The sequence below is a fragment of the Macrobrachium rosenbergii genome, chromosome 51, assembly GCF_040412425.1.
Source record: "Macrobrachium rosenbergii isolate ZJJX-2024 chromosome 51, ASM4041242v1, whole genome shotgun sequence".
Taxonomy (NCBI): Eukaryota; Metazoa; Arthropoda; class Malacostraca; order Decapoda; family Palaemonidae; genus Macrobrachium; species Macrobrachium rosenbergii.
The window spans coordinates 22,690,247-22,715,887 of record NC_089791.1 but is presented as its reverse complement, the minus strand read 5'-3'; the positions used below and the strand labels follow the sequence as shown (position 1 = coordinate 22,715,887).

Here is a 25,641-nt window from a genome sequence, read left to right as displayed (position 1 = left end):
TACCATTACCATTGGTGAAACCATTGATACCATTGCCATTTCCATTACCATTGGTGTATCCATTTCTTCCATTGCCATTGATGCCATTTCCATTACCATTGATGAAACCATTGATGCCATTGCTATTTCCATTACCGTTTGTGTATCCATTTCTTCCATTGCCAATACCATTGATGCCATTTCCATTACCATTTCCATTGGTGTATCCATTCCTTCCATTACCGTTGGTGAGTCCATTTCTGCCATTGCCATTACCATTTGTGTACCCGTTCCTTCCATTGCCATTACCATTACCATTGGTGAATACACTCCTGAGGTTGCCATTTCCATTACCATTGCTATAGACATAGCCATTTCCATTGCCATTGATGATACCATTAGCATACTGAGCACTTGGTTCGACTCCAATGAATTCGTTTACGAAGTAGAAGTCTGGAGCAGTGGAACAGTCGAAGTTGAACCACCAGTCACAGACCAAGTACTGCTGATTGAGGATGGTGCCGTTGGGGCAGAGGAAGGAGTCCTGCTGACGGCGTCCGTTTGGTCTGTCTTGGCAGATATGGAAGACCTGGCAGCCAGCCTCAGGGGCCGTATCGGCATAGTATCCAGGGACACTTTGGTCATCGCAGGAGAATCCTGTGTCAGGGACATCAGCCAGGATTGGATAGTCTACTCCAGGAACACCACCACCTGGAATGTTTTCAGCCAAGGCCGCAATTTCGGCATCGACTCCATATCCGCCATTGGGAACTCCATAGGATCTGCTTAGGAGCACTGTAACCATTACTTAGACCACCATTGCTTCCAAAGCCGTTGGAAAACTCTCCGTTGGGTGCTCCGTACGTAGCAGATGGAAAGCTTTGGGATGTTACAGCTCCCAGAAGAGCTGTGAAAAAGAGAGTGTGCATAATGATATTCCACTTGTTCAGATTCAGAACTTTGAATGTAGCAACAGAGTTTTCAGCTTGATGAAGTTTATGCTTTAACTTTTACTGTACAGGAAGTCGATTAGTTAATTCATCAGTAAATATACGTAATCCAAACCTTCATTCAGATATACACAGGCACAATTTCTCATTCGTAAGATTTACTTATCATTGGTTAGGAAGTAAAAATTGAACTCTTATTTAGCATTTATAAGAGCTATTGTGAATTATATTCTAATACCTCATAATATCTAGAGCAGTGAAATGTAGATCAGAAATTGACAATGGTATCAAAGATAAATATTAAATTGTCTATTGTGAGGTCTTGATTGCGATGCTGTGAATTTTCAGACTTGAATATGTAGAAACAAATCCATAGTCATGTGACTGTACTTATATATTTTAAGATAGAATTATACAGATAGCTCTCGGGAATTCGTATGATTTTCCTTTTCAATCTCAGAGATTTAAAAGGGGAATCGTAAAGATTCTTGAAAACTCTCTGTAAAGTTTTATTTTAAATATATTCCTACAGTCGCATAACCTTGTGGAGTTGTTTCTCCATTCTAAGACTCATGCTGAGTAATTATTTTTTCACTGGGAACTGAATAAGTCTGAAAAAAATTATTGTGGCCCTCTTCACTAATACATTACTGATATGATGGAAAAATGGTCACTACAAAGAGTACGTTATAAATAACTTCAAGCAGAATAAATTGGGTCTCAAGAACTTGAATTTAGTGCATTGATAAGAAAGATGATTAAACATCCGCTTACCTAGCAATACGAAAGCCTTCATAGCTTTCTGTAGAGAAGACAGGTGTCTGTAGAAGAGAAAAGGAAAGGTCTGTGAGAGGGTTTGAGTATGATAGGCCCTGGAGGGAAGACAGGAGAAAGAGAAGATTCCGGATCTGTGAGATGAATGATGCTGCACCGAGATTGGATGCGAATTTATACTGGCAAAGGAAGAGAAGTTTCCCTCCCCGTCCCTCCCACTGTTTGCTTTCATGCCCCCATTTCACACCTGTCACGATGCCCTAATTACTAAGCGCGTGACGGAATCTCTTGAACCTTGTCCGACAAGTCTTTACCGGTGCTAAAATTATCCATACATATATATAATAAATGTGTCTGTGTTTGTGGTTGTGTGTTTGTATTTTTATTTATATATTTTAGGCTAAACCCTTCTTCCCTGAGAACAATATGCTTGCAAGGATCTGCCTCGAAATTTCCACGTTGGCATTACTTTCGTACTATAGTTCTTCCTGTTTTTGGTGCATGCCGTCTTTTATATGCTACAATAAGTTCCCGTGTATAGACATATATATATATATATATATATATATATATATATATATATTTATATATATATATATATATATATATATATATGTATATATGTATATATATATATATATATATATATATATATATATATATATATATATATATATATATTTATATATGTATATTTTATATTAATATATATACATATATATTTGTGTATGTATGTATGTATGTGTGTGGTGTTTATGTGTATTTGAATGGAAAGAAGAGCCTTTCAGTCTTAATAGATTATCTCCGTGTTCCAAACTCCATTTGGGAAATGATGCATTCGTGTCTTCGGTGCTCATATCTAATTTTCGCAGGTGGGTGACTTAACGAAACTTTCTTAAAAGTGATTTTGTTGTTGAGGAAAGTAAAATGGAACAGAAAGGATTTTTTACGTCTGTGTTCCTCAGTTTGTATGGCGGATGTGGAAATCATTAATTTGTAATCAGTTAAAAAGGTGGAATCTTATCGCAAGGCGAAGACATGTTTTTTTCCGACTCTAGCTTAGGTTAATGGCAGCCATGTTTTCCATTTGAAAGGCTAGATGCCTCCATGGTCTGTAAAGATTAGAGGCACGCAATGTCCCAGGATGGCGATTACAAGGCTAGAACGTTAGTCTTAATTCTGAGGTGTGCTTGGGTCACACCCAAACATTAAGGAAGCATTCTAGTGCTGCATGGAACAAATGACGAAGGAGAAGCAATACATATTTGTATGCTTCAGTAGAGACTGGTAGTACTTATATAGGTAATTATGCTTCCGAGTCCTTGGAATACGACGGCTTAGAATGAATAAATGAATGATATTTCATTCAGTCACTCATTCAAGGCCGACGTATCTAAAACGTTGAAGCGTAATTTTACTAAATTTGCTTTCGGCAGGTATGAGAAGTAGATACTTCCTGGCATATTAAACGTCATATTTTTAGTAAATAAAAAATTATTTTGAAGAGCTGAAGGGTCTTAATATATCTATTGATCGTTTTATATATTAACGTGACAGTTGCTTTAGAAGTTTTAATGATGACCATTGTTTTTGTGATGCCAGCTTTTTACACATTAGTCATGTCAGTTAAGATCAGTTTTATCCCAATGAAGTTTGACTCAGCAGTTGGGATTGTAGTTAGGATCTTGTCTTTTATTTTTCTCTTGACTCGGAAGGGACCACTTTTGTGGGAAGCAAAGTTCTAAAGAAAAAAATACAGATAGAAAATCTTTGTTCACTACTGGGTATTAATAAATTTTGTTTAAACTGATAGTGCAAGGCCCAAATTACAGACATCCTAAGTTGGTAACAGTAGTCCGAAACTCGAGGAATACGAGTGACGCTGTGTTGTAGTAGCTCCTGAAGTACCGGAAGAGAGACAGAGATACAAGCGGAATATACAAACAGCTGGATTCGTTAGGTTGCCAGCCATTTATGATGTGTTTTCGATGCACCAGGCAGTATGCGTTTCTCTCACTATAACCTACAAAACCGCGTAAGGGTTAGGTGCCGTCAGTGCACCTCACGCGTTGCACTGTAGGCATTGCTTAAGGTTCTTTGCAGCATGCCTTCGGCCCCTAGCTGCAACCCCTTTCATTCCTTTTAATATACCTCTGTTTAAATTCCCTTTCTTCCATCTTAATTTCCATCCTCTCCTAACAATTGTTTCATAGTGCAACTGCGAGGTTTTCCTCCTGTTACACCTTTCAAACCTTTCGAAAATCAGTTTCCCTTTCGGCGCTGAATGACCTCATAAGCCCGATCGCTTGGCCTCGGGCCAAAATACTATATTCCATTTTATTCATGTAACTTAAAAAAAAAAAAAAAAAAAAGTCTTAGTACCATCCACAAAGTACGGAGATTTCAACAGAATCCCTGGTAGTGATCCAGTAACAAGCATGCATGTTACTCCGGTCACCATCCGATAATTTTAAATTGGAGATGAAGATTCAGTAATTGTGCGTCTGTGTATGCACATCATTATCTAGATTATAGCGTTCTTAGTCAACGTTAATTTTCTTTAAGTGTGTCTTAAGGTATTAAAGTTTGTTTGCTCAAAACTCCTAGAGAGTTGTCTCAAAATAGCAAAACAGTAAAAAAGTAAGGGATTTTGTGCTTTCCAGAATTCCTGAGTTTTGAAAAAAAAAATTTATTTTAAAAGTCCATGAAAAATGAAGTAAATACAGTAAAAAAAAATTATTGTTGTTAAGAATAGTCAGTTAATTGATGTTCTTTATGATTTTCTGGCGAAATTATGATTATTTTAATATTAACCTTCCAGGTAGCCGCAAAATTAGAGTAACATAAATATTCCGATGAAAGAAAGTAGACGCCTGATACCTCTTATATGCAGGTAAAAGATTTTTCCCAGAAAATAAATTAATCATAATCGTTGGTGTTATCAGCTATAAAGCGAAATATCTTTAGGTCCCCAGATATTCAGTTGTCAAAAGAATGTAGTGTTGTTATCTTCTTACTTCGTTTTAGAATCGTTATGGTTTTATTCCTATCTTTTTTTATTAGTTTTCTGAAAAAGAAAAGTATTGAGGTGGCTGTTTGTCTGTCCGTCCGCACTTTTTCTGTCCGTACCTAGATCTTGAACACACTGAGGCTAAAGGGCTGCAAATTGGTATGTTGATCATCCACCCTCCAATGATCAAACATACCGAATTGCAGCCCTCTAGCCTCAGTAATTTTTATTCTATTCAAGGTTAAGGTTAACCATAAATCATGTGTCTGGCACCGCCGATTCCAATTCCCGAGGCGCCGCCGACGCACCTTCACTTGACGACATCTGGGGAGCAACTGAGCGCTGCCTGGTCGTGGCTGAGAGTTTCTTACTGCCGTACATCGAGAGGCTCGTAATGATGTCAGTCCTTGAAGACAGTTACAACAAGATCGTGACACTGTGGCTTTATACTCTGTACAGAAAACTCGATTGCGCCGAAGAAACTTCGGCATATTTTTTATTTGCTTTTATTTAAGACTGCCATACATATGATTTTTACATAAGGCCACTTTCAAATATATACAGTATAAGTATATATATATATATATATATATATATATATATATATATATATATATATATATATATATATATATATATATATATATATATATATATATATATATATATATATATATATATATATATATATATATATATATATATATATATATATATATATACACATATATATATATATCACTTAGAAGGGTTTTTACGTAGGTGATAAAAGAAAAAGGCTTATTTTATGTACATTTTATTTTTTCTCACTTTTAACAATTTATTCAATATAAATACGCAATTTTTTCTCGTGAATATTATATTTCTCGATGTTGAATGAATCATTGATAATGAAGAAGAGGAAGAGGGAAGTAGCAAAGAGAGGAAAAGGAGAAGTAAAAAAAGAAAGAATAAGAGTGGTCATCAAAATTTCCATGAAAGAGTTGATACGGTGGCTCAGATGTATTAGGAACAGCTCTTGTGGCTCACTTAGAAGACAGGAACGCCGTAGGACTGGGATGGGGTACCAAAACCATTGCCATTTCCATTGCCATTGGTAAATCCATTCCCTCCGTTGCCATTTCCATTACCATTGGTAAATCCATTCCTTCCATTGCCATTTCCATTGCCATTGGTAAATCCATTCCTTCCGTTGCCATTTCCATTGCCATTGGTAAATCCATTTCTTCCATTTCCGTTGCCATTGGTGAGTCCATTTCTTCCATTACCATTTCCATTGCCGTTGGCATATCCATTCCTTCCATTGCCATTACCATTGGCAAAACCATTGATGCCATTGCCATTTCCATTACCATTGGTAAAGCCATTAATGCCATTACCGTTACCGTTGGTGTATCCATTCCTTCCATTACCATTACCATTGGTGAAGCCAATTCTTCCATTACCATTAGTATATCCATTCCTTCCATTACCATTACCATTGATGGCAATGCCGTTTCCATTACCATTGGCAAAGCCATTAATGCCATTACCATTACCGTTGGTGTATCCATTCCTTCCATTACCATTACCATTGGTTAAGCCATTGATGCCATTGCCATTGCCATTTCCGTTGGTGTATCCATTTCTTCCATTACCATTACCATTGGTGAAACCATTAATACCATTGCCATTTCCATTACCATTGGTGTATCCATTTCTTCCATTGCCATTAATGCCATTTCCATTACCGTTGATGAAACCATTGATGCCATTGCCATTTCCATTACCGTTTGTGTATCCATTTCTTCCATTGCCATTACCATTGATGCCATTTCCGTTACCATTTCCATTGGTGTATCCATTCCTTCCATTACCGTTGGTGAGTCCATTTCTGCCATTGCCATTACCATTTGTGTACCCATTCCTTCCATTGCCATTGCCATTACCATTACCATTGGTGAATACACTCCTGAGGTTACCATTTCCATTACCATTGCCATAGACATAGCCATTTCCATTGCCATTGATGATACCATTAGCATATTGAGCACTTGGTTCGACTCCAATGAATTCGTTGACGAAGTAGAAGTCTGGAGCAGTGGAACAGTCGAAGTTGAACCACCAGTCACAGACCAAGTACTGCTGATTGAGGATGGTGCCGTTGGGGCAGAGGAAGGAGTCCTGCTGGCGGCGTCCATTGGGTCTGTCTTGGCAGATATGGAAGACCTGGCAGCCAGCCTCAGGGGCCGTATCGGCGTAGTATCCAGGGACACTTTGGGCATCGCAGGAGAATCCTGTCTCAGGGACATCAGCCAGTACTGGATAGTCTACTCCAGGAACACCACCACCTGGAATGTTCTCAGCCAAGGCAGCAATTTCGGCGTCAACTCCATATCCGCCATTGGGAACTCCATAGGATCTGCTTAGTCCACCATTGCTTCCAAAGCCGTTGGAAAACTCACCGTTGGGTGCTCCGTACGTAGTAGATGGAAAGCTTTGGGATGTTACAGCTCCCAGAAGAGCTGTGGAAAAGAAAGTGCGCATAATGATATTCGACTTGTTGGGATTCAGAACTTTGAATGTAGCAACAGAATTTTCAGCTTGATGAAGTTGATGCTTTAACTTTTACTGTAAAATACATCGATTAGTTAATTCATCAGTAGATATACGTAATCCAAACCTTCATTCAGATATACACAGGTACAATTTCTCATTCATGAGATATAGTTAATATTGGTTAGGAAGTAAAAATTGAACTCATATTTAGCATTTATGACATCTATTGTGAATTATTTTCTAATACCTCATAATATCTAGAGCAGTGAAATGTAGATCGAAATTGACAATGGTTCAAAGATAAATATTAAATTGTCTATTGTGAGTCCTTGATTGCTCTGTGAATAGACTTGAATATGTAGAAACAAATCCATAGTCATTTGACTGTACGTATATATTTAAAGACAGAATTATTCAGATAATTTTCGAGAATCTGTACGATTCTCCTTTTCAGTCAGAGATTGAAAAAGGAATCGTACAGATTCTTGAAAACTCTCTGTAAAGTTTTATTTTTAAATATATTCCTACAGTCGCATAACTGTGGATTTGTTTCTCCATTCTAAGACTCATGCTACAGTAAGTATTTTTTCACTGGGAACTGAATAAGTCTGAAAAAAAATTATTGTGGCCCTCACACTTCATTACTGATATGATGGAAAAGTGGTCACTACGAAGAGTACGTTATAAGTAACTTCAAGCAGAATAAATTGGGTCTCAAGAACTTGAATTTAATGCATTGATAAGAAAGATGATTAAATATCCGCTTACCTAGCAATACGAAAGCCTTCATAGCTTTCTGTAGAGAAGACAGGTGTCTGTAGAAAGAGAAAAGGAAAGGTCTGTGAGAGCGTCTGAGTATGATAGACCCTGGAGGGAAGACAGGAGAAGAGAAGATACTGGAGCTGTGAGATGAATGATGCTGCACCGAGATTGGATGCGAATTTATACTGGCAAAGGAAGAGAAGTTTCCCTCCCCGTCCCTCCCACTGTTTGCTTTCATGCCCCCATTTCACACCTGTCACGATGCCCTAATTACTAAGCGCGTGACGGAAGTTCTTGAACCTTGTCGGACAAGTCTTTACCGGTACTGAAATTATATATACATACACATATATATATATATATATATATATATATATATATATATATATATATATACATATATATATATATATATATATATATATATATATATATATATATATATATATATACACACAGTTTATATGTGTGCGTGTGTTTTTTTTGTGTATATATATATATATATGTATATATATATATATATATATATATATTTATTTATTTATTTATTTATTTATTTATTTATTTATTTCCGCCTAAACCCTTCTTCCTTGAGAACATTATGCTTGTAACGACCTGTCTCGCTATTTTTACATTAGCATTACTTACGTACTATAGTTCTTCATGAGTTTTTTATGCCTTTCATCTTTATATGCTACAATAAATTATCGTGTATATTTATATATATATATATATTGTGTGTGTACACAATATATAGCTATATATATATACATATATGTATGTGTGTGTGTTTGTGTATGTATGTATGTATGTATGTGGTTATGTGTACGTGATTAGACGGAAGAGACTTGCTGTCGTAACAGATTATCTCCGTGTTCCAAACTCCATTTGGAAAATGATGTTTTCGTGTCTTCGTGCCTCTCACTACGGTATTTGATTGTTGCAGGTGGGTCACCTAACAATACATTCTTAAAAGTGCTTTTGTTGTCTAGGGAAGTAAAATGAAACAGAAAGAATTTTTTATGCCTGTGTACCTCAGTTTGTATTGCGGATGTGGAAGCCTTTTGTAAGGTGAAGATATGTCTTTGTTACGAGTCTAGCATATGTTGTTATTGGTGGTCATATCTTGCAGCTGAAAGGCTAGATACCTCCATGGTCTCCATCTTACTTTAAACGCAGTGTCCCAGGATGGCGATTACAAGGCTAGAACGTCAGTTTTAATTTTGGGGTGCGCTTGGGTCACACCCAAACATTAAGGAAGTATTCTAGTTGTGTATAGAACAAATGATGAAGGAAAAGCCATGAATATCGGAATGCTACAGTAGAAACTAGTGGTGCTTTTAGAGGTAATTATGCTTCAAAATCCCTTGGATACAACAACCTGGAAATGAATGAATGAAGGACAATTCATTCCTTCATTCAGTCATTCATTTAAGGCCGTCGCAAGGCGTAATTTTACTCATTTTGTTCCCCGTAAAGGTGGTAATGCCATCAGTGCACCTCACGCGGTGCACTATAGGCATTAGTTAAGGTTCTTTGCAGCGTCCCTTCGTCCCTTAGCTGCAACCCCTCTCATTCCTTTTACTGTACCTCCATTCATATTCTTTCTTCCATCTTACTTTATACCCTTTTCTAAAAATTATTTCATAGTGCAAATGCAAGGATTTCCTCTTGTTACACCTGACAGACCTCTTATTCTCAATTTTCCTTTCGGTACTGAGTACCCTCATAGGCACAGAGCTTGGCCTTCGGCCTAAATTGTATATTCTATCTATCACTAATTTTGTTTTCGGGAGATATGAGAAGTAGATATTCTTGGTTTAATAAACGTTGTATAACGTGACAGTTGCTTTAGCTACTTTGATGATGACCAATTTTGTTGTGACGTCAGCTTTTTACACTGAGCACAACTACCGTCCTAATTTTTGTCTTATACATAATGTATTGCTCGATAATTTGTTAAAGATTCGTCAACGTCAGAAGCTCAGTGAACTGGAGAATATGTAAGGTCGTGTTAAAAGTTACTTCAATAGTTTTCTGTTTATGATCAAGCATATTCTGAGTGATTGGTAGCTGCCATCATTTATTTTTGTTTTAGAGATGGAGATTACCTCTTTTCTTTCCTGCTCTGTATTTTTTTGTAAACGCCTCTACACGTATACATATATACACTAAGCACGCATTAAACACGCAGCCAATAGCCACTCCCCTTCTCTTGTCGTGAGGTGTATTTTCTTCTTTTTTATTTTTTAGTTTCCTTCTACGTATATTTCTTTTACTCTAATGGAAAGTTGGTCCAATAGCTTGTGAATTTTAATGTATTTTGGTTTTTTAAATGTATAATTTTGAGTGTAAAAAAAATTATGTTTGAGTTTTATGCTAATTATGTGTTGTTTTTATATATTTTAGAGCCCTTGCAGATGTAATTATATATGAAAATTACGGAACGTCGCGAAATAAATATGTACAAGAAGAGGAAATCTTAATTGTCTATCTGCATACTTGTTATATATAATGGCTATTTACTCCATGACTTTATTACCCTGTATATATATATATATATATATATATATATATATATATATATATATAATTATATATATATATATATATATATATATATATATATATATATATATATATGTATGTATGTATATAAGAGAGCAATACGATATGAACGATTTAAAGCACGAACACGATGAAATTTTGTTTCCCATGAATTGTGTGGAACAGATTGATTCTGTTCCGTGGCGAAATATTTCCAAACATCGTAGACCCATGTGATTTAAAAATAGCATATGTATACATTCACATATAACATACATATATATCCTTGACAGCTCTCACGCTAGATTTTAAAATCACCATTGGATTTCGCCATCAACGCCGATACTATGATGCCGTGATACCACTTCCGTCAGTCCAGTATACCCTGAGCTGGGATAATTACCGTTCATAAACTTGGTTTGACTTTTTAAATTTTTTGCGTGAGTTTCATTTCCAGCTTTTCTCTTTGGGGGCCCTGAGGCTTTTTCGATTTTCGGGTTGTGCAAAACCTTGCCTGGAATGGTTTTTATGAAGAGGTCACACACGAAGGTCAAAGGTGTTCGGTATTAAGCATATTCTCGTGTCCGTGCGTGGATAATTCTGGAAATCAATCGATATCGATAACGATTTGCTGGTGGTAAAAGTTCCTAAAAATTATCTCTAGGCTAAATATTAAAACTCCTCAGCACTTGTGAAATGAGCGCGCGATTAGCAGTGTACGAGTTACCCAAGATGGGGATGAATTGGAGTTTAAATATCGTAATTTAAATTGTGATGGGGGAAAAGATAGGCAGTATATTTCCCCCCAGGGACTTTTCTGCGATTATCTTCCGCAAGCGAACGTATCAGCGCCTCTGTTCTTGATCACGCGTGTAATTGAAGTCAAAAGGGGCGATCCCCGCCAGAGAAATGCTCAGCATCGTGACCGAACGCACTGAGCGAGAAAGATAAAGGAGAGAGAGAGAAAGAAAATGTTTGTGAAAATGACTCGGGGAGGAAAACCGGGAGATTGCTTTTCATCCTTATTTATATCTTGTTGAACGTTTATCGCAGACGTGCTTAGCAATTAGGAGTCTCGATTTGAATCCAAATGAAGTTTTTCTTCTTTCGCAAGCTCTTTTATCGAGTCTCGTTATACAGATAATTCCAGACTTCAGTCTTTTGGGAATGCGCTTATGTTTAGTTTTATTACGTGTTTATTCTTTTCACATTTGCTTAATATCCGGTTTGAATTACCATCGCAAATAAACATGATCATGGACTACCCTTGATCTGCCAGGTAAAAATGATAATCCTCTTATCCTAATTTTTACAGCTTTAAATATAGAAAGAATAACGATCTGGTCAGATTAATCTCCACAAAATTCACTCTATTTATGCGAGGCAAGATTATCGGCAACTTCAAAGGGGCTCCTCTTCGTTATAAGGAGGGAAAGGATTACCGGGGCTTTGGTGAATGGTCAAGAAAAGACTCCACATAATATGTTTAAGTAGGTTTCTCCCCAGAGAGAAGATAAATCGACCCTTCTGCCTGATTTCACGTGAAAACTCTCGTTAATTTTCCTGACTGGTTTCGTGTTTGTGTTTAGGGAGACCTCCTTCGTCCTCTTACTAAATATCTTGTATTTTGTTTTTGCTTCGCTTGTTAGTGTTATTCCACTATTTACTCCGCCTAGAGATCCAAGTAAGAGCTTTGAATAACTACTGAAAGAAGGAAGGAAATGGGCAAGAGAGGAAATTCGTCATTAAGTCATCACCAGTGTACGAATTATAAGCTGGGCATTTCTCCCGAAAGTAGTTGCTGACAGTCATCTTTTTAGGAGTTTGAACAGCCAACCATCGTAACACCAGGTAATGTTATATCCACTCAACCACAAAGGCTGAGTGGGTATTCACGTAGTTTAGTTTGCCTTCGATTAATATTTATTCAGAATAATTGATTGATTCGTGGCTATTAAAACTGGCGTCACAATATCTAGGTTAATGACGCCGTTATTTAGAATAGAAACAAGAATTTTGAAACAAGAACTTTGAGGAAAGATGCTAGAAGTAGTTATGGGGAATTTTCAAAATATCTGACTATTGCATATAGAAGTGTAATTTGCAATACATGCATCATGGCTGAAAATGCTTCCAGTTTGGATGTAAAGCTTCATTAAAGATAAGGAAATAGAAATAAGAACATAGAGAGAGAGAGAAAATCTGCAACGTAATGATTATCTGGACATCAGATGTTGTTCAGCGTTTTACAGCCAGTAAAAGCCCTTCCATTTAATCGGAAGGTAAGTGAAGACTCATACATAGGGGAATTACTATTCTCTTTGAATCATTTACCACAGCGTCACGCAGCTCTTTGTTTGGGCGACGCGTCTTCCATTAGGACTGAATCTTGTTTTGTGCTACTTCGAGACACATGGCTAAAGGATTCACGGTCCAGAGAGTTTGACACGCCTTCCGGATCATGAGCAATGGGGAGGATTTTCTTGGAGGTAGTTTTCTTGGAAACACTTTCGCCATATTGTTCCCGCCTGTGTGTTAGATCGTCATGTCATTTATATCTTCTTTGTTGCCTTAGAATGATTGGATTTCCTAGTGGATGCCTTTGATAATTTATGTAATTAGCCAGGATTATGTTATAATTTCGAGATTAAAATAAATGTTAAATTATTCCAATGAATCTACAGCTTTCCAGTAGTTATCAGATTATTCATGTGTTACTGCCCCTCTTCTTTCATTATTTCTTTCTTTTTTTCGTTTTGCTGATGACATTTATTCATTGAAATTGTCTACGAGTATACATACGTATATTTTTATGAAATATCCATGTATATATGGACATACACACGTATCGATTGTATGAGTGTATTTGAAACTATCAACGTTCGACTTCAAAGAATTCTGGGTATACAGAGTCTGAGGATTAGAGGTCAGAATTAGAATTCCTACCTATTTTTCTGTGTGTTCAACGACCCTTACAAAGCGGGAAACATAATGAGATGATTTTCAAGAAAATTCTATGGTTAGTTTTCAGGATACGGCTTCGCGCTTTTTCCAAGGAAAGGTCCCAGTACTCGGTTACATCTGTGGAAAATGCACCCGGGTCAGTCTCTCTCACCATTGTCTCTCGAACAAGAACGAAGGTACACTTTGGTCTAAGTTGCTAGACAGTAAATTACGTTTTTGAGATGGGAACTTGAGGAACTTGCTCTCACAACCCTCTCGCATATTACCGTAATTTGTAGCAGTATGGTGCACTAGTTCTGGTGAAAGCTGTACAACCATGTTTTGGGGAAATTTAGTATATGTTGCCACGCCGAGAGAGGGGACATGGACTAGCAGTATTATTCTTGGAAGATATAGAAAACCATCCTGATATGACGTAAGAAGTTCATTCAGGCTACATCACAGAGATGAGTGAATAGCCAGCACACTGTTATGGGAAATGGCAGAGGGTTAAAAGAGAGTGTCTCGACAGCTATTGAAAATGCGGGTTAAAAGATTGTACGGGGATCTCTCCTTGCTCAAAAAGAAAAAAAGTAAATAATGCGGCGAAGTTTCTTCGGCGCAATCGAGTTTTCCTGTACAGCTGCTACAGCGTGTAATCAAGGCCACCGAAAATAGATCTATCCTTCGGTGGTCTCGGTATAATGCTGTATGAGCCGCGGCCCATGAAACTTTAAACACGACCTGGTGGTGGCCTACCCTATATCGTTGCCAGAAGCACGATTATATCTTACTTTAACCGTAAATAAGATAAAAACTGCTGAGGCTAGAGGTCTGCAATTTGGTATGTTTGATAATTGGAGGGTGGTATGTTGATACCAATTTGCAGCCCTCTAGCCACAGTAGTTTTTAAGATCTGATGGCGGACAGAAAAAAGTGCGGACGGACAGACAATAGATTTCATTTACAGAAAACTAAAAAGTGTTTGGGGGATAGCCTCATTGAGGCTCATTTTCATCATGTTGATCCAAGAGTGCATAATTTTGTATAGTGTGTTTAAAAAATAAAGGAGGAAAAGTATAGTGCTAAAAGTAAATTATCAAAACACTATTTTGCGGTAGAATTGACATTTTGCTTTTGCAGTGTTGATTAAGATTTATGGATTTTTTTATTCTAAAATAATGTTCTGTACACAGAACTGTATATTTTCAAAGATATTTTTAAAAAATTACAAAAGTATTTGAGTACAGGAAATTTGGTACATATCTAAACAAAAAGTCGAAAATCATTTACATAAATTGTGCACGAATCGTATTTCGCGAAGTATTTGTAAATGAATCGCTTTGATGTACTTAGCCAACCTCAAACGCTTATATCCGTGACCATACTTATTTATTTATTTTATTTATATATTTTATTTATTTATGGTAACGTAATCTAACCGAGCCGCTAGGTCACGTCTTGAGACAGTCGTAGGACTCGCGCGAAGGATTTGCTTATAAGTGAGGAGTGAGAAAAGGAAGAAAGTAAAGTTAAAGAAGTTTGACAGCTAGATGCGAAAAACAAAAAGGTGAAAAGTAAGAGGCAAACAACTGCAGTATGCAGAGAGCCTTAAGGAACGCTTACAGTGTTCCGCGCAAGACACATTGTAGAAGGTAAACAAGTAGTTAAAAGGATCGGAATTATAGTTCAGTTATTTTGACCATATTCCGCCACAAATAAATCATTTATACAAGTCATGAGGAACTGTGATTTAATTAATAAAATATAAAGATAAGTAATTAATAAAAATACGAAAACCCTTAGGACGCCTAATGAATTTTAAAACTACTAAATTTTAAAATGTTACTTAACTTTTTCTGAATTTTAATATGCCTTTTTAGTGAGTATGTATGAAAACATGAGTTTAAATGTTTTTATTGTGTGAGTGCGTTCCAGTAAGAGAGTGTGCCTTTGTGCAGTTTTTAATTTCATTTTCATCCATTCGTCACCATACCGAATGAATTATTTGGTCCCAGTGCTACGCCTCAGGCCTACACCTGGCATTTCATCCAAATCCTTCGGGCCAGCCCTGTGAGAGCTGATAGTCAGCTCAGTGGTCTGGTTAAACTGTTTTAATAATAATAAACAAGTATAAAGGAAACAAATCGTCCCGAGTTGTATTTTAGGGTTGACATTTTTTTTCATAATGGGCACTGTTCTTAACTGTATTCATGTTCTCATGCAGTGGTTTTGTTGTAGTTTCTGATTTTTATTTTCTTCGAATAGAGTTAATATCTGTCAGAACTTTTGTGTGTTTTTTAGAATGATTAGTTATCACTCTTGGGTAGTCATGGCTGTATAAAAAATTTTCTCTTAAAAGTTCGATGCATTTTTAAAATTATGGTACATCAATGTCTTAACACTTTGCTGGGTAAAATCATACTTGTTATTGGCGCATTATAATTATGGAAAGATTCAGAGAACTCTGTAATACTGAATAGTTGATATAATCACTTCAAAAAGATCAATTTTGCCGAAGTATCTGTCTTTAGAAATTAAATATAAATTTGTCTTGATCCATATTGAAAATATTCAATTGAAGGACCACTTCCATCTTTAATAAACTGACACTTTGCAGTTTCAAAGTATTGCCGCTCAATCAGTGGATGCTTAGAAAATGTTGCCTTTGAATTTGTCAGTGGTAATAGGACACAAGTAGAGTGATTGTCTTTGAGTATGGTAGAAATTTCCGAGCTTTTGTAAAATGATAGCCTAAATAGTAGTATATTGCTGCAAAAGTGTGGTAGTAGTGTGATTAAACTTTAATAGAGCAGAATTGATGTTATGGATTTTCAACACCCATTTCTTGTTAACATTCGTTGTCAAAGGTTAACTTGGGTGGCATACGTCAGTTTTTTTAGATTTATTAGGAAAAGTATCAGATAAGAGAACAGGTCTTAAAAACTATGTTCACGACCAGCAAAAGCAGTATAACTGTATATTACTGAAGATTAATTTGATTGGATTTGTAATGTAAAAACTGACTTTTTAGATGAAGATGAATGAGGCCTCTCTCAAGTGCCCCTTGCCAACCTCAATCTAATAAGATATATTGTTTACTATATTTTACAGTCATATATTTCATTCTTTCCTCCATGATACAGGTTTCTTCACATACATTTTTATTTGATTTTAATTTGCATTTCTTTACAAAATTACTCGATATGAAAAATAGAAGTACTATGTCGTAACTATAAAAATATACTTCTTCGGAAAAACCTATCGGAAAGGTACTACAGAATTTCAGATGTAAGAGAAGTTAAAGAAACGAGTACAATAGTCAAGAATATAAGTGGAAAAAGAAAGAAAAGAGAGGGGTAAAGAAGACAACGATGAAGATTCCACATAAACGAGGCCGAGTCTAAGTCTTGGAATTGAATCTATTCCTTCTCGTTTCTTTAGAAGGCAGGGGCTCCGTAGGTCGGTGACAAGGATCTTACGCCATTGCCATTGCCATTTCCATTGCCGTTGCCGTTGCCATTGGTGAATCCATTGCCGCCATTTCCATTACCATTGATGCCATTGCCATTTCCGTTGCCGTTGGCGAATCCGTTCCTTCCGTTGCCATTTCCATTACCATTAGTGTAACCATTTCTTCCATTGCCGTTACCATTGGTAAAGCCATTGATGCCATTGCCATTTCCATTACCGTTGGTGAGGCCATTGACGCCATTGCCATTTCCATTACCGTTGGTGTATCCATTTCTTCCATTGCCATTGCCATTGGTGAAACCATTGATGCCGTTGCCATTTCCATTACCATTGGTGTATCCATTTCTTCCATTGCCATTGGTGAAGCCATTGATGCCGTTGCCATTTCCATTACCATTGGTGTATCCACTTCTTAAATTACCATTACCATTGGTAAAGCCATTGATACCATTGCCATTTCCATTACCGTTGGTGAAACCATTGATGCCATTGCCATTTCCATTACCATTGGTGTATCCATTTCTTCCATTACCATTACCATTGGTGAAGCCATTGACGCCATTGCCATTTCCATTACCGTTGGTGTATCCATTTCTTCCATTGCCATTACCATTGGTAATGCCATTGATGCCATTGCCATTTCCATTACCGTTAGTGAAACCATTGATGCCGTTGCCATTTCCATTACCATTGGTGTATCCATTTCTTCCATTGCCATTGATGCCATTTCCATTACCGTTGATTCCATTGCCATTGATGCCATTTCCATTGATGCCATTGCCATTTCCATTACCGTTGATACCATTTCCATTACCGTTGGTGAATCCATTTCTTCCATTACCGTTACCATTACCATTAATGCCATTTCCATTGGTTAATACACTCCTTAGGTTTCCGTTTCCATTACCATTGCCATAGACATAGCCATTTCCTCCATTACCATTTCCATTACTGTATGCAGACCTTCCAAGACCATTTCCGTTGCCATTGATGATACCATTAGCATACTGAGCACTTGGTTCGACTCCAATGAATTCGTTGACGAAGTAGAAGTCTGGAGCAGTGGAACAGTCGAAGTTGAACCACCAGTCACAGACCAAGTACTGCTGATTGAGGATGGTGCCGTTGGGGCAGAGGAAGGAGTCCTGCTGGCGGCGTCCATTTGGTCTGTCTTGGCAGATATGGAAGACCTGGCAGCCAGCTTCAGGGGCCGTATCGGCGTAGTATCCAGGGACACTTTGGGCATCGCAGGAGAATCCTGTCTCAGGGATATCAGCCAGGACTGGATAGTCTACTCCAGGGACACCACCACCTGGAATGTTTTCAGCCAAGGCAGCAATTTCGGCGTCAACTCCATATCCCCCATTGGGTACTCCATAGGACGTGCTTAGAGGAGCACCATAACCATTACTTAGACCGCCATTGCTTCCAAAGCCATTGGAAAACTCACCGTTGGGTGCCCCGTAGATATCAGATGGAAAGCTTTGTGATGTTACAGCTCCCAGAAGAGCTGTTTTAAAGAGAAAATTAAAGTTAGCTTAACCTGAAATGAATGGAGAATCAGAACTTTGCTTTTTATAGAAAGTAAACCCAGACTTAGTATGTTTCTATACCTACTGATAAATAACAAATTAGTGTACACTTACCTAATAATACAATGGCCTTCATGCTGGAAGACAAATAAAGTGAAAAGTCACAGATATTTCAAGAATGAGAGACTTTAGAAGTAAGGTAGGAGAAAGGGAAGATACTGAAGTTGGGAAGTGAGTGATGCTGCATGTAGATTGGATGTCTTATTTATACTGGTAAAGCAGGAGAATCCCCGTCCCCAATTTCACCCCCTCTATACCCCGCTTTCTGCTTTCATGGCCTCATTTTCGCAACTCTCACAATGCCCTAATTAGTCAGTGCATGACGGCAGGTCCGTAACGTAATTGAACAATTCTTTACCGGTAATGTTGCTCGTCGCTTTTCGTAATTTTTTTCCACTATAGAATTTTTTCCTCTCTTTTTTAATATAATTTTTTTTTTTTTTGCTTTTATGATTAATTAATACAATAATCTGTCTTTGGCAACTTATTTCAAATTTCTTATTCCCTTGACACCATTTTTGACATTTCCTTTCTATTTAATAGGAATGCAATGACTAATTACAAACGTACCTAGCACTCATATTTTCATATCCTCTCCCAGTGTCCAGATTATCCTGCTGTCTTAATGAATAGTAATTTTCCATTCAACCACGTCCAATCATTTTTATATAAGATATATTTTGTGCGCCATGATCTTGATATTTGACGTCGAAAAAATTCATGTTTTGTTAATATTTGTGATTAAATTGTAAGGTCATGTTTTTATTTCATAATGTCTCTAATCTTCTCTCTCTGTGTGTGTATGAAGAAGAAGCCTGAGTGTATTTTCCTTCGGAATGATATATTTTATTTGTAAATTTTTATTTTTGTTTGTTTAAATATTGATTAACACCGGGGACAAGTGGTAAAGCCCCAGAAGATGCGTATGTCACCGTAAATGGAATCTTAGAGCACATATGATGAAAATTGGTTCATGTGCAATGATAGTGATGCTTCTCGTTTTGAAAAATTAGTTTGGAAAAAAAAAAGAACCAGTTTTGTATAAATGTGGCCATTAGACTAAGTTGGGTTTTTTTGTGTCCAATGGAGTCCATATTGTGTTGGGGAAGGTTGCAAGACAAATTTTTTTGGGGTTGGGGAGGGGGGGAATAAGAACTAAAAACCTTGTATTTCCCTTCATGTTTTGCCACCGACAGGATGTTATTATTTACGCTGATTTTTATTATGCTATTGAAAAAATTTGCTTGGAGTCTTCGTAGAAATTGTTCTTGATATCTTGATCTCATTATTATTTTGTATTTTACAATTAATACCCTGAGTTGTTGAGCACTGTTCCCCATACATTAAGTTATTATACAAGTTTATAAACTTTCAAATATGCTATCATGTTAGCAAATGGGTAGTACACCAAAAGGCGCCTCGGAAATGATTATTTACCCAGGCCTTTCGAAAGTCCCAAGGAGAATCTAGAGATCAAATTAACACGTTTCATATAAGTGTTCAGACCTCTTGTAGTAAAATACAAAAATCCCGCTGTGTGCTTCAGTGGACGAAAAGGTAATTTTTGCAGAATAGTTCAAAAAAGTTTTTCCTCAGGATAGATATCTAAGATTTTACTTGAATATCTTGTTTCCTTGAAGCGCACAGCTGGTTTTATGTGTGTTCATTTACAAGAGATTTTAAAACTTACATGAAAGATATGTTCATTTGCTCTGTAGATTCTTGTTGTTGTTGTTTTTGATTAAGCTGGCTTTAGTAGAAAAGGCTCTTGCTCATAGAAGCCGCAATCTAGATTCTTCTTAAGACTTTCCAAAGTCTGACCAGTGATCATTTTTCAGGAAAAACTTTCTGACGAGGAAGCTATACCAAATCCATGTAGCAGCTATTTTTATGCTCAACATCAGCAGTTAACATATCAAAACTCCTCAGATGCAAGCATTCAGTGCATCCACGGCCATCATCACAGCAACTATCATCGCCACTTCCTCTGGAATATACTAACGGTAAATTCTAGAGGAGCAATTCATTCTATCTAAAAGCCTTCAGTTTCTCACAGTATGCAGTTTGAAGTACAGTGTATTCATTTTCATACATACATAATATAATGAGTTGGAGCAAATAAGCAAGGCTTTCCGTCACTACTGAGATCCATCGTCACTCTGAACAACCTCCTAAGTGAGTGTATGTGTGTATATATTTTTGTATATTTTGTAAAACGATAACCACGAGATAAGTACTTGCCGTCTCGTTGTTTGAGTGTGATGCCAAATAGCCTCTTAAGTTCATGCTCGATATGTAGGAGCATGTAGGATAACAGTATACCATTCCTCCATTTTTTCTTTTTTTAATAGTATGTATTTGGGATGCATGAGTAATTAAGAAGGCCTTAAACGCGTCAGTAAAACAGCCGATTAGATTATTAAAAACGTAAATAGTTGTGGAGGCAAATTGATCAGATTGCTTAAAGAGGCTACCGAAGAAAGGCTATTATTTTGGACTGTTAGTTGGATGCGTTAGCGAATGAATCATGAATTTTCTTCGGAGTTGAATTTAGTTTGAATTTTTTAAAAATTTTGGAAATAGTTCGTATATAAAGCTTATAGATCATAAGAAAGGATGGCATTATTACAGTATTCAGTGGATAAGATGACACTGGTTGGAGTAAATAAGAAGGCTGTCTCACAGCGTTGGCTTTCCGGTCACTACTGAGAGCCATTGCCACTCTGAGCAACCTCCTAAGCGAGTTCAAAACACCTTATAAAATGTGATATTGGTGTTACACTCCTCCGGTTCCTCCAACAGATCGCAAAGATAGACAATCGTAGAATTTTCAACCGCACATACAGAGGAATCTAAAAATTAGCATTTGCAGCCAGGTGACTGGTTTAAATCGTGACTGAACGCACTGGACGAGAAATGCAAAGCTTCGTCTATGAAAAGAAATGCAAATTGGGGGCGAGGGAACGGCGATTTAAAGCAGGATGCTTATTCACAATCAAAATTGAACGCCGTCTTTAATTTCCATCTCATGAGAGTTGTATCACAATCCCTTGCTATTAAGATTTCTCTTCGAGTCCTAATGATTTTTTTTACCCTGTAAGCTTGTTTATTTATTTAATCCTTCTTTCATCTGGGAACAGCTAATTACTGAGAGTCAAACATTTTATGTGCATTAATGTTAATTACTATGAAGTTTATGTTCTTGCCTCGTTTTTACCATTATTAGCCGGATTAATCGAGGGTTTATTTCTCAGATTTATTCCTTTGTTTAAACAGCAGTTTTGGAGTTTTTATATTAACGTTTAGCGAAAACTCATACGTGGCCATTGGTCATAGAACTGAATTGAAGGGATCTTGCTCCAGGGATTGACCGAGCGGCTGTCATTTTTATCTTCTAGCATCTAATTTCCGCTGTATTGACCTTGTATTTGACTAATTTATTTACATGTTTATCTATTTATTTATTAATTTATCATTATTTTTCTTATAACTGAGCTCCTATTTATGTATTTCGTATTATCTTCTCTAACTTCTCTCAAATGAACCCCATATTCTTTGGAAGCTTGAATTTCAAGTCAGTGGCCCTTGTAGGCTTGTTCCATATGAATAGGGGTTTATCCTCTAAAATAATAATAATAATAATAATAATAATAATAATAATAATAATAATAATAATAATAACTAATTCTGGTAAAGTGGTTTTCATTTACATAAATGACAGAACATTATTTTTCAATAATAAGTAATATATTAATCGTATCGTGGAGCTTGTTCGATTCCCTTATCTATTTAAATATCCTACTTCCAAGTTTGTGTCGTGAGATGTAAATACATGCACGGGATCAGAGATGATGCTCTGTTGTTTCAAGGAGGAGAAAGTCAATAAATATTTTTCTTCTGAATTGTTTTGTGAATTTTTTTTAGTATCAGAAGTGGGTTTCCTCTGCCATGACATAATATGAGGTGATTCTCAGTTTAGAATTAATTGTAAAGTATGTTGATGCATGTTGGATATGCATATATGTTTTGTTCATATCAGCAGAATTAAGCTTAAAGCAGTAAAAGTTTTTTTTCTTGCCGTCGCCTACTCTAAACTCCCACTTCACCGTTGTTTTGTAAACGACGTTAATGTTTATGCACCTGCCAGAAAATGTAAATAAAATGTAATTTTAAATTAAGAACAGAAACAAATGCGTATTTATTCAGTAGGAAATTGTTCCAGTAGTAGGTTTTTTTCAATCTTGTCTTTTTATTTATTTCTTTCACTCTGAAGAATTGAGTTATTTTGAAGTCTATTTTAATGCGTCGTGATGAGGTTTGATTATCCATTTTAGAATTTTCATTTGAATGCACGACTGCGATGTTTACTTATTACCCTTCGTCAGTAATAACATTGGCATTAGATCTTATAGTAGATACTCATTTATCATACCCCGTACATTTTCATATTAACGATAGATCGTAAATTAGTTGTTGATTTTTTGCTTTTCCTACATACTCATAATTAAGTACGTTAGGTCTTGAATGACTTAACTTTGAATAAAAAATTCTTTGTCCACAAAATCTACAGACTTGAATAACCTGTTGACTAAAGAAGGTTTAGTCTTTCAGTCAAAACATAATGTTTATCCAGGGCCAAAAATATTTTAATTACTTTTATTATATTTTAAAAATGGCACTTGGCATGTTTCTCGACTGAAAAGCTCAAATGGTACCTGTTGGTGCACTTTTGTGAGGTTAGGGAGTGTCTGAAGGGGAGAAAGCAGGATTTTGGACTGGTCCCAGGAAGGAGAGGAGGAAATCGATCCTTCTGCTTAAATTCACGTGAAATCTCCTACACGTTCATGATAGGTGTTTTAGTTTAGTGTGTCTCTCGTGGCCTTCGTCGACCTCTCATTTAAGACATTCCCGACAAATGTTTCTCGTTCGCTGCCGACACCAGCAGCTTCTTGCTCAAAATCATATTGCCTTTTTTTATTATTTTTTTTTTTACTGCTTGTTTCGGTCCTATAGATTGTTAGTAATTAGAAAATACGAAACAGATTATTGTTTCGGTGCTTTAGATTGTAAATGATTAAAAAATACGAAACACTATTTCGTTAGCAAATCGGGATTAGGTTTCATCTAGCAGCAGGTCAGAAGATCAGAACGTCTGGCCTTAAAAAGGAGGAAAATGAATCGTTTACATGCGTGATTCCCGAACAGAATTATGCAAAAACAAGTTGTGAAACATCTTGGAGAAAATTTCCAGGGCGAAGCCCTCGTCCATTTGTCCAAAATATGAACCACCGGTTATGGATTAAGAAAAAGAACCTCGCACGAACGCCATTTTGCCTTTTTCCAAATGGGGAAGAAGAAATCGGGTAGCAGCAGCTGCCTGGATCGATAGAGAATCATTTACGAAGAGTCTGGCACGATTCTGTCGGGAGATGATAATCTCCCATTAAGGCTCTGTGGTATGTTGTGATGCTCTCCGGCGTCGTGACGGCCGCACGCTCAGAGAGATTTGGGACGCCCCGCAAATCACGGGAAATTGAGGGTTTCCCGGACCTTCCACCCAGATTGACTGTTCATTTTTGCCTGCAGTCGGTGATTTTGGGTCAGCTTTGATTAGCCAGTCGTTTCCTTAAGTCTGGCTGTCTGCCTTCATACCTGGTCTTTTTCACCTGCATGGGTAACGTGGGTGTTAGTCACTGTTGCAACATCCACACACATTTTATTCAGTTTCAGTAATGATTTTTTTTTTTTATTTAGGGTGACCTCCAGACGAACACGGAACAAATTTCTTACAGTATTTATGACACTCATCTATATATATATATTTTTTTTTTTTTGGGGAGGGGGCCTATATTGTGGCTTTACTGTTGTTATAGATAATACTTTAGGTTAAGGATTTCAGAAACTACAAGTAGAACTATCGAATCCAGCTAAACAACTCGTAAGTGGAATCAGGTATTGGAATTCCGCTTTCCTTGACACGATTTGAAAATCATCTGTATCAGTCGCTTTTTAAGCTTACCTCAGCTGAAAGCTTCACTGATCAAAGTTTGTCCGTAATCCGTTTGTGTCTTTGTATGTATGTACGAGTATTTATATATGTATATATGTATGTATGCATGTATATATGTATGTATGTATATATATTTGATGTAATCTATTTTCAATATATTCACCAAAACTATTTGACCGATTTCAACCAAACTTGGCACTAAACCTGATTGGGTCAAGGAGATTCATGCATGTTCCAATGAAGGGGTTCAACCCCATCCAAGTTAAGATATTGAAGAAATAAATGAAACTATAACAACGGGGCCTAATAACCAAAAGTGACTGGAAAACTTTTTATATAGTGTAGATTGTACTTTGTTCAAACATGGTCCGAGGGGCCAGGGTGGGATCGCAATAGGTGTCTAATAAAATCTAATCATATCATTTCATGTACTTAAAAGAGCGGCTAGTTGACTCAGGTGAGGGTTTTGACGTATGGGCCTTTGGAAAGTGTAAGTGCCTGTGTACTTTTCTTTGCGATGGTGGAAGAAACCAGAACCCTTTTCTAAGAAATTTCTTATCAAAGCCGTTTGCTCTTTTTTCTTTGCTTTTCATTGTTTTGCCTATAATTGCCCTGTGGTTAGTACAAAAGGGGTCTTGTGCATTATTACATGCTTGGGTAAAAATTTCGTGGTAATAGGTGCATGATACGAAGAAAAAGAAAAATTTTATTTTTTATTGGTACAGATAATTAGTTTCACGATTCCTCAAGCTTCATGACTCTTTATCATTAACTGTCGACTGGTAATATCCTTTTCCATCCTTTTTTTCCAAAGCAGTGGAAATTGAAGTCGCTAAGTCGTTACTGTGACTAGTTTGTTCTACACATTAAAATCATGTTTATCCAAAGCCAGAAAACGCGCGAAGTAGGAAAATAACAGAAAGTTTTTTCAATGTTAGCAACGAATTTCCATATTTTTTTGGTACATTATTTCGTATTTCCAACACAGCGAATTGGATATTGTTCTTACCAAGTTCTTAGCGAGTTAATTTGATAAAACATAAATATCGACCATTGTCTTCC

The 25,641-nt window shown here is 36.7% G+C and overlaps 3 protein-coding genes and 1 long non-coding RNA gene across 4 annotated transcripts in view; 1 reads left to right on the top strand and 3 right to left on the bottom strand.

The window, feature by feature from the left end:
- The window catches only part of LOC136833540 (probable cyclin-dependent serine/threonine-protein kinase DDB_G0292550), a 7,748-nt gene extending 6,957 nt beyond the window's left edge, over positions 1 to 791 (bottom strand). The window contains 1 exon segment of the mRNA XM_067095762.1: positions 1 to 791. This exon segment is cut by the window's left edge and continues 573 nt beyond it. Within this exon segment, the coding sequence (XP_066951863.1) occupies positions 1 to 784 (784 nt within the window). The 5' untranslated portion in view covers positions 785 to 791.
- The window catches only part of LOC136833212 (uncharacterized), a 218,780-nt gene that overhangs the window by 73,489 nt on the left and 119,650 nt on the right, over positions 1 to 25,641 (top strand). The gene's annotated exons all lie outside the window — the stretch shown is intronic.
- On the bottom strand, positions 5,526 to 7,290 carry LOC136833539 (uncharacterized PE-PGRS family protein PE_PGRS20-like). Its single transcript, XM_067095761.1, has one exon. It carries the CDS (start codon positions 7,237 to 7,239, stop codon positions 5,743 to 5,745), a length of 1,497 nt encoding a protein of 498 aa, XP_066951862.1. The 5' UTR covers positions 7,240 to 7,290; the 3' UTR covers positions 5,526 to 5,742.
- Positions 16,807 to 18,645, bottom strand: LOC136833503 (uncharacterized PE-PGRS family protein PE_PGRS20-like). The gene is made up of 2 exons (XM_067095731.1): positions 18,624 to 18,645; positions 16,807 to 18,487 (listed from the first exon to the last, which is right to left on the bottom strand). Exons 1-2 carry the CDS (start codon positions 18,643 to 18,645, stop codon positions 16,944 to 16,946), a joined length of 1,566 nt encoding a protein of 521 aa, XP_066951832.1. The 3' UTR covers positions 16,807 to 16,943.